Here is a 15,959-nt window from a genome sequence, read left to right on the forward strand (position 1 = left end):
TCGGCATTGTTTTAGAACGAAATGATGATTAACGTAGGGCATGCCTTCTTTCTTTCTTTTTTTTTTTTTTTGCCGTACTGGGGTTTGATCTCAGGACCTTCACCTTGAGCCACTCCACCAGCCCTGTTTGTTGTGATGGGTTTTTTTCCCCAGGCTGGCTTCGAACTGCAATCCTCCTGGTCTCTGCCTCCTAGGTAGCTAGGATTACAGTACAGCGTGAGCCACGGGCACCAGGCAAGGACATTACTGCTTTACCAGAGTGTTATACTGTTGGGAAGCCCCAAGGGTAAGGTGTGCAGGCATCTCATACCTTAGGCAGAGAAGGCCTTGCTGTCATCGGGATGAGAGAAAACAGTAGGAAGAAATTGGGAGAGGAGGGGCGATGGGATGTCAGAATCCTAGTGGAGAAAGTTACCCTGTGCTCATCTGTTCCGAGGTTGGGGATAATGGTTTCTTAGCTGGGTCAGGGTTAGATGGGTCAAAGTCGCAGCCCCCTAATAAGGAAAGAAACGTAGAATTTGCTTCATAAATGTTTTGCTTGCAGTGATAATTCCAGCTGAGATTTATATTTATTCATTTGTCTTGGTGGTTCTGGGTTTGCACTTAGGGCTTTCACACTTGTGAAAGGTGCTCTACCTCTTGAGTCACGCATCCAGCCTGGTACGCATATTTGAGGCAAAAATTGAGAAAACGCATCTGGGCGTGTCAGTGGTTAAAGGGATGAGGGGGAATTGGTGTGGGTGGTCCAGTGTAACAATAATGAAAGGGTGTTTGTCTGCTCTATGCTGCTTCTCCAAAACTGAAAAGATCTTGATGTTAGAAGTCTTTAATCAAAGCTTTTTACCAGTATTCCATTCAGCTCACAGGAATAATTTCACTGGTTTCCTCTTGCCTTCAGGTATTTGGTCTAGACAGTATAGTCTCTGCCACTTAAGAAAGTCTGAGAGGGGCAGTCTGTGAAAAAGACACCTTTGGGTTCTGCCTGCTGTGTATGTGAGAGTTGGTAACTGTATGTAATATAATGTTTTTAAATTGGTCTTTATGTCAGTTTCTGGCACAGAGATCCTAAACACCCTTGGAATCTCCTGAGAATAGGAGTGTCCTTGTGTTGTTTTTCATATGTCCCTTTCAAACAATGTCTTAATTTATATTAATCAGGTGACTCAGGGTGCCACCCTTGTATCTGTTCAGGACGTAGACTGGTGACCAGACAGAGCAAACACATGCTATGGGCTCTTTATCAGCAGTGGATGCAGTGTGGTGGGATTGAGCCCTGAAGTTGTAGGGATGGTGCTAAGTGGAAGTGGTGTCAGAGTTGAGTTGCAGGACACTCAGTTGGTGTGGGAGAATTGGTTGGTGTTTAACAAAATCACATTTTTGGTGTCAAAAATGATGGCAGACAAATACAGCACAGATTATAACCTTTAAGGACCTTTGCGCAGTGAGTAGGGACTGGTCAAAATTCGGTCTATGAAGGAAGTAGCCTTTCCGTGATGGGAGGAAAGGAGAGAAGGGTGCCAAGAGGTGCCAGAATTGCATTTCTTGGCTAAAGTTTACTTCATTCATTTCCTGGCAGTGAGCCACTCTGGGGTGTGCCTGCCCACAGGGAGTGGTCTCCAAGCTTAGGAAGTTTTTGAAGCATCTTCTTAGTGTGGGTTCCTTATGAAGTGTAGATGAAACAGGCTGCTTGCCTATCTTTCATAGTGTGAGTGTAAGATGGTGACTTTCTTCATTTGATCCTCCATGACTAGAGTAAAGAGATCTGAGGAAACAGAGAATTCTTGGAATAAGTTATTTGCTTCAGACAGGTTTAAATAAGAACATAAACATCCTCTGGTAGAATGGCTCAAGTGATAGAGCGCCTACCTAGCAAGTGTGGGGCCCTGAGTTAAAACCATTAAAAATAAAGAAAAACAGAAACATTCAAGTGACTGCTGTGTAGGTGATTAAGTACACCCTGGTATATCTTTCTGACCTCATCTAGCTCGGTACCATTTGTCAGTAAGCATCATTTGCTTGGTCATGTTTGTTTTGAATGATTTAATATTGCTAATGAGTAAATATTAATCTATCAGTGGTATCATGGTGGCTTCTCTGCCTGACTCTTTGCACATGTGGTGAAGTGTAAAGGCTGTACATCAGCCTCTTCTCACTCATTCCTCTATTTATGGGTTGAGTTGTTTTGTTTTGTTTTTTGATGTTGTCATTGTTATCCTTTTCTTGTCCCTAACCAATGCATCAAAAAAAAATTTGTAACAAATGGGGGAAATTTGCTGGTGTGCAGATTATGGATAATTCAAATTTAGTAGAAGTTTTGATGTATATGAGTTTATCACCTGACCTTTTATGGATGTTTGCTTATTGTGTATTTTGCCAACATTTGGAATGATTTAATTCATTAGATTTGTCCATCTAGCATTCCAGCTTCTTTATGGTACTGTTTCTCTCCTCTCTCCTCCACCATCCTCCTGTCCTCCCTCCCTTCTTACACAGTCTATTTGTTTGGTGGTACTGGGGTTTGAACTCAGGATTTCCTGCTTATGAGATAGGCACTGTACCATTTGAGCCACGCCTCCAAGCCTTCTTGTCTCTTTATGCTATATAAGTGGTGTTCTGTTTTTTTTTTTTAAACTTCTTTGTAGTAAATATAGTAAAATGCCACATGGTTGTGTATTAAGGTCATGATATAAAATCATTTATTAGTTTTAAGACTGTTTTGTTCAGAGTATAATACAATGTTCTTAGTTACAGTCATCATATTATATAAGACATCTCTCGAACTTATTTCTCCTTTGCAACTGTAATTTTGAACCCTTTGAAGAATATCTCCACATCCCATGTGAAATGATTTTCCTTATAAAGAAAAGAAACTTGAGTCTTATTTTCTAATCTGTTCTGTCACTGTCTGTTGATTGGTCTTGTGTAGATAATTTGCATTTAATTTCATCATGTATTTGGTTGTATCATATAACAGTTTACTATTTATTTTAGACTATGTATAAGCTTCCCATGTTTTCTATCTTATTTTAACTGAGCATTTTTTCTATATATTGTTAGTGATTTCTCCAGATTGTGAAAATCTGTTTACTGCTAATGGAAATGCACTTTCAAATAGCAATGTAGTATTTCAGGGGTAGTGCAGGTATCTCAGTTTGTTTCCAAATCCTGTTTCCCATTCTGTAAAAAATTGCTGTCATTCATTTTACATATCTTTAGCTCTAACCACCTACTACATGAAGTTGTCATTACTTTGAGCAAACATTTTCTGAGAATACAGTTAGGAATAAAGTAAGGAATAAAGATTTTATTGTATATCCATTTAATTCTGTCCTACACTCTCTACTCAGTCAAACACTCTATCATTTGAGTTCTTAACATCTTTTTCCTTTTCTATAGAGAGCTCCTTTCCACAGTTCATGCATTGCAGATACCAGTGACACATTCTCTCATTTTTATTTTCTTCTGACTGCATAATTTCAATTTTTTAATCTTCATGTTGATTCTTTGTTGTTCTTCTAGTCTGCCATCCAGCACCTCTAGTAATGACTAAGTTGTACTTTATAACTTAATTTCTATTTCTGTATGTTTTTTATGATGATTTCTATTTCTTTATTGATATCATCTCATTCAGACATGCTATTTCTTTGTTTCTGTTAGCCTTTCGCCCTGGGTGCCTCCACCCCTTTCATTGTATTTCTTAATTGCCAGTATGTCTTTTTCTAATAAGTCCAATGCCTAAAGTTTCTTGGAAATTGTTTCTCTGTAGTCATTTCCATTGATTAACCATATTTCTCTGTTTCTCCATATTTGTTACCATTTTCTTTTATTGTTGGAGAGTGGACATTTCAATAGTTGGAAAGCATATCTCAGATGCTCTTTTACTGATGTTGAGTTAGGGCTATTAGAGAGTGTCTGTTACTTCCATGTAATCCTTGGGCTCTGGGAATTGCCCAAGTTATTACACATTTGGGAAATGTTTTTCAAACCAGGATTTATGCAAAACCCAGAAATTTTGAAGTGAATCGTCTTTCCCCAACATCAGAAGCAGACAGGTAGTTTCTTCTGAATGTCATTATGAGAACCCAGAGGGTTTTTTGCAGGTGAAATTCCCAAACCCTCTAACAGCCTACAAAACCAATCATGATGGAAATAGAAAAAAATATTTTTGTTGGTACTGGCATTTGAATTCAGGGCTTCACACTTGCCAGGCAGATACTCTACCATGTGAGCCACAGTGCCAGCCCTTTTTGTGTTGGTTTTTGTTTCTTCAAGATATGCTCTCAAACTATTTGCCTTGGCTGGCTTTGAACCATGATCCTCCTGATCTCTGCCTCTGAGTAGCTAGGATTACAGACGTGAGCCACCAGTGTCCAACTCAGAAGGACTGATAGACTAAAGCAACAACCCACTACACATACACACACCACAGATCTGGTAGATTCTTAGAGGACTAGGAAAGCAGCATGTTCAATTCTTTTTCTTGACACTCTTTTCTGTGTTTTTAATTTTTAAAATTTTTAATTCTTTGTTTTTAAACATTTCAATATTTAAAGAATTCTTATTTTTTATTCCTCTTTCAGTCTTATTGTTTTTTCTTTATTTTGTAACTGGATTTTTTTATGGTACTGGTGGCAGAATTCTGGGTCTCATGCTTGCTAAGTGGAACTCTACCTCTTGAGCCACTTTGCTGGCCCTTTTTGAATTGGTTATTTTTGAGATAGTGTCTTGTTTTATGTGTAGGCTGGCCTGGACTGTGATCCTTTCTCCTGTGCTTCCCCACATAGCTGGGATGACAGGCATATGCCACCATACCCAGCCATTGGTTGAGATGGGATCTCACATGCTATTTTCTTGGGCTAATCTAAGACTGCTGTTTTAACAATTTCCACCTCCCGAGTAGGTAGAGTTACAGGCTTCAGCCACCATGCCTGGCTTTAAAAAATTTTTCTTCCTATTCTTTGTCTTTAACTTTGCTTCTTCTTTTTTCCTTTTCCACATTTTATTTTTTTATTAACATTACTTTTCCCTTTTAATTAACTTCATAGTTTACATTATTTTTGCTCATTTCTTTGCATAGTCATTGGTGGGGTAGTAGAGTTCTCTAATTGGTTTTTCTCATACTTTTCTATCTCTGTATTGATATTGTTAGTGTTATTTTCCTCTCTCTCTAAGTAAAACTTGAGACTTAATTCTAAAGAGAAGGCTGCTCTGTAATAAGACCCTCACACAAAAGTGGAAGAGATGTACAAATCACAAAGTAGAAACACAGCAAATATGAAAAAAATAGGAAATTAGCTTTTGTGAAACTTCATAAATTTTCAGTAAATGAATCCAGAACTGTCCAAGTGGATGAAAGGCCAGACAAAAAATTCAAAAGACTAATTTTTTTTTGGTAGTACTTGGGCTTGAACTCAGGGCCTTCACCTTAAGCCACTCTGCCAGCCCTTTTTGTGATGGATATTTTTCAAGATAGGATCTCATGAACTATTTCCCCAGGCTGCTTAGAACTGCTATCCTCCTGATCTCTGCCTCCTGAGTAGCTAAGATTACAGATGTAAGCCACTGGCTCCCGGCTCAAATGACTTTTTTGACATTTGCTCCCTATATTCCTTATGTTTTCCTTGAGCTACAGCCTGTTTGAACTGAAATTAATAAAGCTTCTCTAAGGGAGAGCTTTGAGTTAGTGCTACAATTATATCTCTTTATGTAGCTTTATGTATATAATCTTTGTCATTATGTTTATTTTTAAAGTATATAATTTTAATAGGCAGGTAGAAAATGAATTCATAATATAGAACATGGTGTTTTGAAATATGTGTACAGTGAAGAGTGGCAAAATTCAGCTAATTTACAGATGAAGTACTTCTCACAACTATCATTTCTTTGTTGTGAGAATACTTAAAATCTATCCTTTAGTGATTTTTCTGTAGTATTGTTATTACACTGTTATTAACTATAATCCCATATGGTATAATCTCTTGAACTTGGTCTCCTATTCAAGTAAAGTTTTGAATGATTTGAGCAGTGTCTCTTGAACTCCCTCATGTTTTTATAGGCAAAATGATTTTTCACGCATTGAACACAAAGTTCTTATTTTCTAATAAACTCTCACTCTTTTTTTCTTTTTCTTTTCTCTTTCTTTTTATTTTGTTGTTGTTTTTAATGGTACTGGGGTTTGAAACTTGCCTGGAGCTTGCCAGGCAAATACTTGACCACTAGAGCCACACCTCCAGCCCTCACTCTTTCGATTAATATATTTAGATAATTCACATTTAGAGGTTATTGAGACATGTTTTAACTGTTTTCTATTTAGGTCATTTTCTCTGAACTGTGAGAACCTAGTAGGGTTTCTGGAGGTGAAACTCTCACATGTATGGTATCCTCTAATCCTCCCTGTAGTTTTTACCTCTAAAACTAGTACACATTCAGACTTAAGCAGTTCATCAGGTGCAATTTAAGCCTTCCTTTCCTTGTTCTGCTTATGAGTCTATATGCCAGTCTCTACCCAGTTTGGTGACAATGACTTGCCTATTGACCTTAGTTGTTCTGGGTTTTTGCTTAAGCTCTCTCTGTTTTTCTACATTCTGAGGTTTGATTGTGTGTGGGGGGGTTGTTTATTTGTTTTTTGGGTACTGGTGGTTGAATTCAGGACTTTTAGGCTTGCTTAGCAAGCACTGTACCACTTAAGCAATGCCCCTGCCTTCTGCATTGTATGGAAAGATATAGACATCCAGGCACAGGAGGCATTTAGAACCCACGGTGGATATGACCATAGTGGAACCTCTCCCCATCATCAGAATGCTGATAGAGACAAGAGAGAAGTGTCAAGTCACTTACAAATGCAACCCCATGAGAAAAACATTGAACATCTCAGCATAAACCCCAAAGGCCACGGGATCAGGGAATGATGTATTTCAAGCCCTGAAAGGAAACAGCTGCTATCTAAGATTATTGTATCCAACAACAAAATTATCTCCAAAACCAAAAGAGAATAAAGGCCTTCCAAGATAAGCACAACTGAATCAATTCATGCCCACTAAGCCAGCATTGCAAAAGATACTTAAAGGAGTCCTGCACACAGTTGAGGAAGAAAGACAGTAACAAGAAAACTTTGGAAAGAGTATATTCCATGAGAGGAGAAGAGGAAAATGAGAATTAGGAAAAGCCGAGTGCTGGTGGCTCACACCTGTAATCTTAGCTACTCAGGAGGCAGAGATCAGGAGGATCACGTTTTGAAGCCAGCCCAGGCAAATAGTTTGTGAGACCCTATCTCAAAAAAAAAAACCATCACAGAAAAGGGCTGGTGGAGTGGCTCCAGGTGTAGACCTTGAGTTCAGGACCCAGTACCACAAAAAGAAAGAGACAGAGAGAATTAGGAAAGACTCAAACATTCTTACCTCATTTAACCTGGAAACCCCTAAGATGAATAAGGGAGAGAAAAAATAACAGAGAAAAACATTAAAATTTAAAAAATTAGAATATAGCTTTCAGTAAAACCCTAATGTAAATGGCTTTACTCAAAACACACAGATTGGCTGACTGTATTAAAAAGTAAGATCCACCTGTTGTCTGAAAGAAGCCCAATGCAAAGACATACATAACATGTATGAAACACCACACTTAAACCCCTTTGTACAATTAATATACACTAAAAAAGAAATACACAGGTGGTAAGTGAAAGGCTATAAAATGATATTCCAAGCTAGTGGATTAGGACTAGTAGAAGTGGACTAGGAGTGACTGCTTCTATCTGACAGATTTCAAGGAAACATAAGTCATTAGAAACAAAAGTAATTGTGTTATATTGTAAAAGGAAAAACCCACCGAGAAGACATGATTGTAAATACAGATATACTGAATACTGGTGAACCCAATTTCATGAAACAAACATTACTGGACATAAAGGGACACAGGTCCAGATGCAATCATAATGAGTGATTTCAATATGGTCTCAATTGATAACATTACCTAGACAAAATAGTCAACAAAGAAACTTCAGAGTTAACTTAACAGACACTGACAATATTCTGTCCAACTGCAGAACACATATTCGCAACAACTTATAGGACTTTTCCCAAAATAGAGCATGTTTTTGGTCATAAATCATGGTTTTCAAAATTTGAAAAAAGTGAAGTTTTTACATCTTAACAGATCATAATGAAATAAATCTACAAGTGAGTTATAACAAACTACAGAAAATATAGAAACATGGAGATTTAACAGTACCCTTGTGGGTGACCATTGGGTCACTGAAGAAATCATGGAATTGAACTATTCCTAAAATCAGAGGAAAATGAAAATACAACCAGACCCTGTGGAATACAGCAAAGGCAGTTCTAAGAAGGAAATTTGTAGTTATATTAATGCTTACATCAAAAAATAAAAAGATCTCAACTAATGTGAGGTGTCTCAAAGTCTTCTGAAAACCAAAATCAAACCCAAAATTAGTAGAAGGAAAGACTTAATAGAGCCACTGGGCACCAGTAGCTCACACCTGTAATCCTAGCTCTCAGGAGGCCAAGATCCGAGGTTTGAGGTTCAAAATCAGCTAAGGCAGGTAATGAGACACTATCTGAAAAATACCCAACACAAAACAGGGCTGGTGGAGTGACTCCAGTGGTAGTGTGCCTGCCTAGCAAGTGTGAGGCTCTGAGTTCAGACCCCAGTACTACCAAAATAAAGATAAGAGCGAAATTAATAAAATGGAGACCTAAGGAATAATACAACGTCTCAGTGAAACAAAGAGTTGGTTCTTAGGAAAGATAAATTTTAATAACCAGGCACTGGTGGCTCACCCCTGTAATCCTAGCTACTCAGGAGGCAGAGATCAGGAGGATTGTGTTTCAAAGCCAGCCAGGCAAATAGTTTGTAAGACCGTATCTTGAAAAATTCTTCACACAAAAAAAAGACTGGTGGAGTGGCTCAAGGTATAGGCCCTGAGTTCAAACCCCAGTAACACACACACACACACAAAGATAAGATTTAGTAATGATAATTTAGGCACTATGATTCCTAATCAAGATTCCTAATTGGACCTTGAGCAGTTGTTACAGTGACCAGTTGGTCCCCTGCCTGACTTAACTCCTACCTTGTCCCATAGATGACCACTACTCTAATCCTCTCCCTACTTTTTCTACCTTGAAAAAGTTTTTCATTAAGCAGTGTTCTTGCCGTTTTGACACCTTGGAACTTGTTACAGCTGTTACTGTTCCAAATAAAAGCTTCTAGGTGCTTTCTTTGCTTTAGTGTGTTTCACACATGCTCCTGTGTGAGGTGGGGAGTAACCTGTTTGATTGTTTTAGTGTCATGGTGTTGGAGCCTTTTCAAGATGACTTTTCAGGGCTGTGAAAAATAGTATGCAATTCAGTTTCTGGACTTGAGAGAGGATTAGTGGACTCTATTATTGCTCTCACACTCCATTTCCAGGAAATGTTAAGAGTGTGTATCACTTGCTCCGTCTGTCATGCATGACTCTTGTTTGTTGTGGTTTTCAAGAGTTAAAGTTTACTTGGCTATTTCTCACTTGCGACTAGGACTGTGGATATTGTTTTTTATATGGTGCTTAGTCTTGAGTAGATATGTTTGGTCATTTTACAGTCGTGTTCATTACTGTACTCTACACACTAATCTTTTTGTATAGCATGTATCATAGATGTTCTTTGTGGTTTCTGTTTTCCTCTCTTAATTTTCGTATATTAAATTCCTTAATCCATTTTGCATGGTCTTTTTTTTTTTTTGAGGAACTATCATTCTTTCTTTTTGGTGGAACTGGAGTTTGAACTCAGGGTTTCACACTTGCAAAGGAGACACGCAACCACTTGAGCCAAACCTTCAGCCCAGAAAACCTTCAAACCTTCAGTCAGGAAACATCCGAGTTGATTGTGACTTTAAAAGTTTCTTCCATAATGTAGCTTCAAAATCATTAAGGCACATTAGGTAAACTGTCACTCATTTTTTTTCTTTCCTTTCCTTTTTTTTTGGATAGTTTCTTGCTACATAACCCAGCCTGGCCTTGAACTGACTAACCTCCCACCTCACCCTCATGTTGGTTTGTACCCCCACATTTGGCTCAAGCTATCACTATCTTATGCTAAACATTTTAAGTAGTGGTGTTAGACATTCTTTTAAATATATAAGACTTGGTAAAATAGTTTTTGTGACTGGGAAAAGGCATATTATGGGATTTAAACAATTTTATATATGCGTATGAGTCATCATCCTGTTGACAGTGAATTTCTTGTAAGGACATGTGCCCCCCTTCCTCTTAGTTCATGGTCCTTTGACATTCTACAAACAAAAAATCCATAATGTTTGTCTAATAGGATAATGAATTGTCCTCATGAGTCTTACTTAGTTTTTACTTAAGGTTGGTTTATAAAAATCGGGTGGTACAAGCTTTCAAATATTGTCTCTCAGTCCAGTTACAGAAGATGTGCTCAGTTCGCCAGGAAACAAATGCTGGCAGGAGAATTTGTTCTGCCAGAGGATAGTATGTCAGACCACCTCATTAAACATTATTCATCTAGAGTGTATTTGAGATTTTGATTACCTAGGCTCACATTGGTGAATAGTACAGAAACAATCAGAAGTGCAAGAGTTAAGCACACTGTATACTCTTGGTAGAAACTGCTTCAGAACACTGACGCCCTCTTTTCAGTCATGCTGGTAAGGTCCATTCCAGTAGCAGTGCCCAGATACCATACACGTGGAACTTTGTTCTCACACATTTCTAATACCATGCAGTCTTACAACAGTCTTAAAACAACTGGTATTAATTTTGTAAGTTCTTTGTAGTAGGACTTTGAGAGGTAATATAGTCTCAGTTGAAAGGAAAATGAAGAAGCAAGGGGGGGGAAAGAGACCAAGAAGGAATCTGTGACTTTTGCAAGCGGTAGGTCTTTATTAGGGAGAGGAGACCTGAGAGGGACCCTTGGCCATCAGAGTAACACTCTGAGAGGGACAAGAGCATGCCTCTCTTACAGGCTGGGTTTTTTAAGCATCCTATATTGGGAAAAGGAAGGTTGGAGGGGGATGGGCATTAGAAAAAATGATTATGAAGGAGGAATGAGGGAATGCGCTGGACATTATCAGGAAGGTCATTGGGGCTGGGCAGCCAGCCATACATGTTGGTTTTTTTCTCTGGCTCTTTTATCGGAGGTAGCCATGTTTGCATTGTTTCAGTGTTTCTCAGTGTCCCAGCATCAGTGACCAAAGTGTAAACATTGGGACTAAATACAAAACAGGTGACCGTGTTCTGCTGTTAATTTACTGAATAGTTCCAGACTAGTGTCAGAGTAGCTATGTGAGAGGATGTGAGTATGGATGGAGAGGTGAATAAGAGTGATGATCATGAAATGGAGTGAATATATGGAGAGCAAGTAATTCATGAGTCAACACCTTCAGTGCTATGACACATGATTCCTCTTGGAAATGTGCATGGAATCTTTTTAGGAACCAGTGACCTTTGAGGATGTGGCTGTGAATTTCACCACGGAAGAGTGGGCTTTGCTGGAGCCTTCACAAAAGAAGCTCTGCAGAGATGTGATGCTGGAAATCTTGAGGAACCTGGCTGCTATAGGTAAACATGGCATCATTTCTTAAGTAATCAGTGAACTTCTGTTTCTTGCTCATCAGTGCTGTTGCATAATTTGGAATATGGAAAAGCAGTATTTGAGTGAAAATACCACATGTGATCCTATTAACATGAGTATATCTGGAATGTAATGATTTTCTATATTGATGAACAAATCTTAGTGATTTCTCTGGATCTATATTTTAGGGAAAAAACAGGAAGAAAATACTGAAGATGACTACAAAAATCCCAGTATAAATCTAAGGTAATTTGCACTCACAGTAGAAAGCAGTGTCTAGACATCAGAAGCTCATGATTCAGATATATCCAGCTGTAAATTGATTTAATCTCAGGAAATTTTCTCTAAAGCTGCACACACGGCATCCACAATTAGAAGATCCAGAATCTTTAATGTATCAATATTGGAAACATGTAGAGCACCAGAAAGGTACAAGAGACACTTTCCAGTAGTGAAGTATATTAAAACATTACTTGATGCACAAAATTTATTAAATGTATTTTATCATATTACCTTCAGACTTTGAGTGTAAGATATATATGAAGTAAAAATGAATTTCAGGTTTAGAATGGGCCCCATGTTCAGCATATCTCCTGAGTACTGAAGAATTTCAGTACTAATTCCTAGCATTTCATGTAAAGAATACTTAACTGTATTTAAATGTGACACAGAAATTCAGTGTTCCAAGTGCCTAAAATTGAAGTAGTGTTACACAATCACATATGAATATGTTCAAAATCGCCTTCATCAAGCCCTGCTGCAGGACATTCAAGCCATTCATGTTTCTGAATCTTTACAGAACATAAAACCAATACTTCTGGTAAATCATTACTAAATTAAACATTGTCTCTCCTTTTGTTACAGAACTAAAGTGATACAGAGACTCTGTGAAGACAAACAAAGTAGTCATTGTGTAGCACAACAGACTGCAGAGCATATTGTGAATCATAAAACTCTTGGAGTGACACCATATGAAAGCTGTGTGTGTGGAGAATTTGCTAGTGATCATTCATCCCTAAATGTGCCTGTTAGAGCTCACACTGGACACAAACCTTGTGAGTATCAGAAACATGTAGAAAAACCTTACAAACATAAGGAATGTGGGAAAGCCTTCACTTACTCTCATTGCATTCAGAGGCATGAAAGTTCTCATACTGGAGAGATACCCTGTGGTCATAAAGCACGCGATGAAACCTCTAGGTATCTCAGTTCTGATCAAAATCGTGAGAGCACTCACAGTAGAGAAAAGAACCATCAATATGAGCAACATGGGAAAGCCTTCGGGAGAGGCAATCATACTAAAATACATGAAAGAATCCACACTGAAGAGAAGCAATTTGGATGTAAACAATATGGAGAAGCTCTTGGGCCTCCGAATTCCCTTCACAGACATGAAAAAAAATCTCAGTGGAAAGAAATCTTATGAATGTAAACAATGTGGGAAAGCCTTCACTTGTTCCAGTCAGCTCCGAAGACATGAAAGAACTCACTCTGGAGAGAAGCCCTATGTATGTAAGTACTGTGGGAAAGCATTTACTTATTCCCAACACCTCCAAAGACATGAAAGAACTCACACTGCAGAAAAGCCCTATGTATGTAAGCAATATGGAAAAGCTTTCATTCGTTCCAGTCACCTTGAAAAACATGACATAACTCACACTGGAGAGAAGCCTTACGTATGTAAGCAATGTGGGAAAGCCTTCACTTGTTCCAGTACCCTTCAAATACATGAAAGAACTCACTCTGGAAAGAAACCCTATGTATGCAAGCAATGTGGGAAAGCCCTCACTCGTTTCACTCACCTTCAAAGACATGAAAGAACTCATACTGGAGAGAAACACTATGTATGTAAGCAATGTGGGAAAGCCTTCACTTGTTTTAGTCACCTTCAAAGACATGAACAAACTCACACTGGGGAGAAGCCCTATGTGTGTAAACAATGTGGAAAAGCCTTCACTCATTCCCATAACCTTCAAAGGCATGAAACCACTCACACTGGAGGGAAATGTTACATATGTAAGCAATGTGGGAAAGCCTTCACTCGCTCAAGTCACCTTCAAACACACGAAAGAACTCACACTGGAGAGAAACCCTATGTATGTAACCAGTGTGGGAAAGCCTTTAGTGATTGTAATTACCTTAAAAGACATGCAAGAATTCATAGTGGAGATAAACCCTATGGATGTAAGCAGTGTGGCAAAGCCTTCACTACTTCCAGTAATCTTCAAACACATAAAAGAATTCACACTGGTGAAAGACCTTATGTTTGTAAGCAATGTGGACAAGCCTTTACTTATTCTCGACACCTTCAAAGACACAAAAAATCTCACACTGGAGAGAATCCTTATCCTATAAACAATGTGGCAGAGACTTCACTTATTCCAGTACCCTTCAAACATGTGAGATAACTCATGCTAAAGAGAACCCCTATATATGTAAGCAATGTGGGAAAGCCTTCATTCATCCCACATTATTTTACCAATGTGAAACAACTCACATTGGAATGTAACCCTAAACATACGATATGGGAATACTTCAGTATCAGAAGGCTTTTCTAGTAGTCACAAGAATGCAGTGGATAGAACTTACATCAGTATGTAGTATTGCCTGTTGTCAGCTCAGTTCAGTCTACAGATATGAAAGAAGACTGTATGGAGAGAAACCTTGACCAGAAGACCTGTGCAAATTTTTCATTTTTCCCATGTGCGAAAATGAACATTTGGTCAGAACTCACCATCCTGGGCATGGTGGTGCACACCTGCTGTCCTAGCACTTTGGCATTGGAGGCAAAGGCCTTTTGCTGTGAACTACATAGTAAGTTCATTGCCAGCCTGGACTATGTAATGAGATCCTGTCTCAAAAAAAGAAATGAGAACATTTCATTTTAATAAACAGTGTCAGTACTGTAAAAATTCCTCATAATGTCAAAAATGAGCAATATGAAGAGGTTGGTTCTAGTTAATTTGTGTAGTGGTCCAGAAAATACAGAACCTAAAGGGAATCTACTAAAAGTTATGTATTTTATCACTAGCCTCTTTTTTTTAATTCAGTACTGGCATTTGAACTCAGGGTCTCATACTTGCTAAGCAGGTTTTCTACTACCTGAGCAATGCCTCATTTATTTTTCATGTAGGGTTTTGTGTGTTTTGCCTGGGCTGGCCTGGACCATGGTCATCCTACTTACCCTCCTCCATAGCTGGTATGACAGGATTGCACCACCACATCCACTTTTATGTTTAGATGGGGTCTAGCAAACTCTTTTTTTATCCAGGCTGGCCTCCAACTACGATACTCTCTCTCAATCATCTAAGAGTAGCTAGAGAGCTGGGGGTTGGGTCAAGTGGTAGAATACCTGCCTAAAAAGTGTTAGGCCCTGAGTTCAAACTCCAGTACTGCCAAAAGAAAAGAAAACTACTTAGGATTAGTGGTGTAAGCTCCTGCACCTGGCCTCCATGGCCCATTCTAAAACAACTCTGGACTATGTGTTTCTAATTTTTACTCTTTAACATAAGCTATAAGCTTGGCATGGTGCTAACTGTCTGTAGTCCCATCATGAGAAGCTAAGGCAAGAGAATCACTTAAGCTTGTAAGTTGGTGACCAACAAGACTCTGTCCCCAACAATAACTCATTATAAGAAATTAAGTGCGTTAAGGTGACATAATTCATTATGTTTTGTTAAAGCAATTGTGTTTGAGTTTAATGAGTACTGTCTTTTAAGTCCACTCAGCTAATAGGTTTTTGATTTCATCTAGAACTGTTGGATTCATGGGTGAGTTCAGATATAGTTGTAATATTGTAGTGGGATTAGTTTTTATGTAGCTTTTAATAATTTTGGTTAATGTTCCATTGAGAATGAGCTTTTGTTAATTGTTGCTATTTTCCTACTGGCCTCGTGTTGCAGGTTCTTTGGATTTATTTGTATGTTCTTTTTTTCCAGAACAAATGACATTTCTTTCTTCCATGGATTTTATATCTTTAAACTTTAAATGTATATATATATATATATATATATATATATGTATATATATTGTACTGGGGTTTAACTCAGTGCCTCGCACTTGCTAGGTAGGCACTCTTATATTGGAGCCATTCCACTAGCCCCTTTTGTGTGTGTGTGTGTGTGTGATGGGCTTTTTCAAGATAGAGTTGTGAACTGTCTCGTGGCTGACTTCAACTGCGATCCTCCTGATCTCTTGCCTTCCGAATAGCTAGACATGAGCCACTGACTTCCCAGCTTAAATGTATATTTTCTTTAAACAAGATTTCCATAAGCTGGACACTGGTGTCTCAATGCCTGTACCCCTAGCTATTCAGGAGGTAGAGATCAGGAGGATCGAGGTTCGAAGCCAACCTAGGCATATAGTTTG

General features: G+C 38.4%; 1 protein-coding gene across 1 annotated transcript; it reads left to right on the forward strand.

Annotated features, from left to right (window-relative positions):
* Nucleotides 1–382: 382 nt before the first annotated feature.
* Nucleotides 383–14,454, forward strand: LOC141416104 (uncharacterized). The gene is given in 6 exon segments (XM_074053246.1): nt 383–511; nt 11,452–11,578; nt 11,780–11,837; nt 12,456–12,925; nt 13,011–13,916; nt 13,919–14,454. Coding segments are annotated over 6 exon segments (1,872 nt in total). The 3' UTR covers nt 14,101–14,454.
* The last annotated feature ends 1,505 nt before the right edge of the window (nt 14,455–15,959 follow it).

This window comes from Castor canadensis, chromosome 14 (genome assembly GCF_047511655.1).
Source record: "Castor canadensis chromosome 14, mCasCan1.hap1v2, whole genome shotgun sequence".
In the NCBI taxonomy this organism is placed as follows: domain Eukaryota; kingdom Metazoa; phylum Chordata; class Mammalia; order Rodentia; family Castoridae; genus Castor; species Castor canadensis.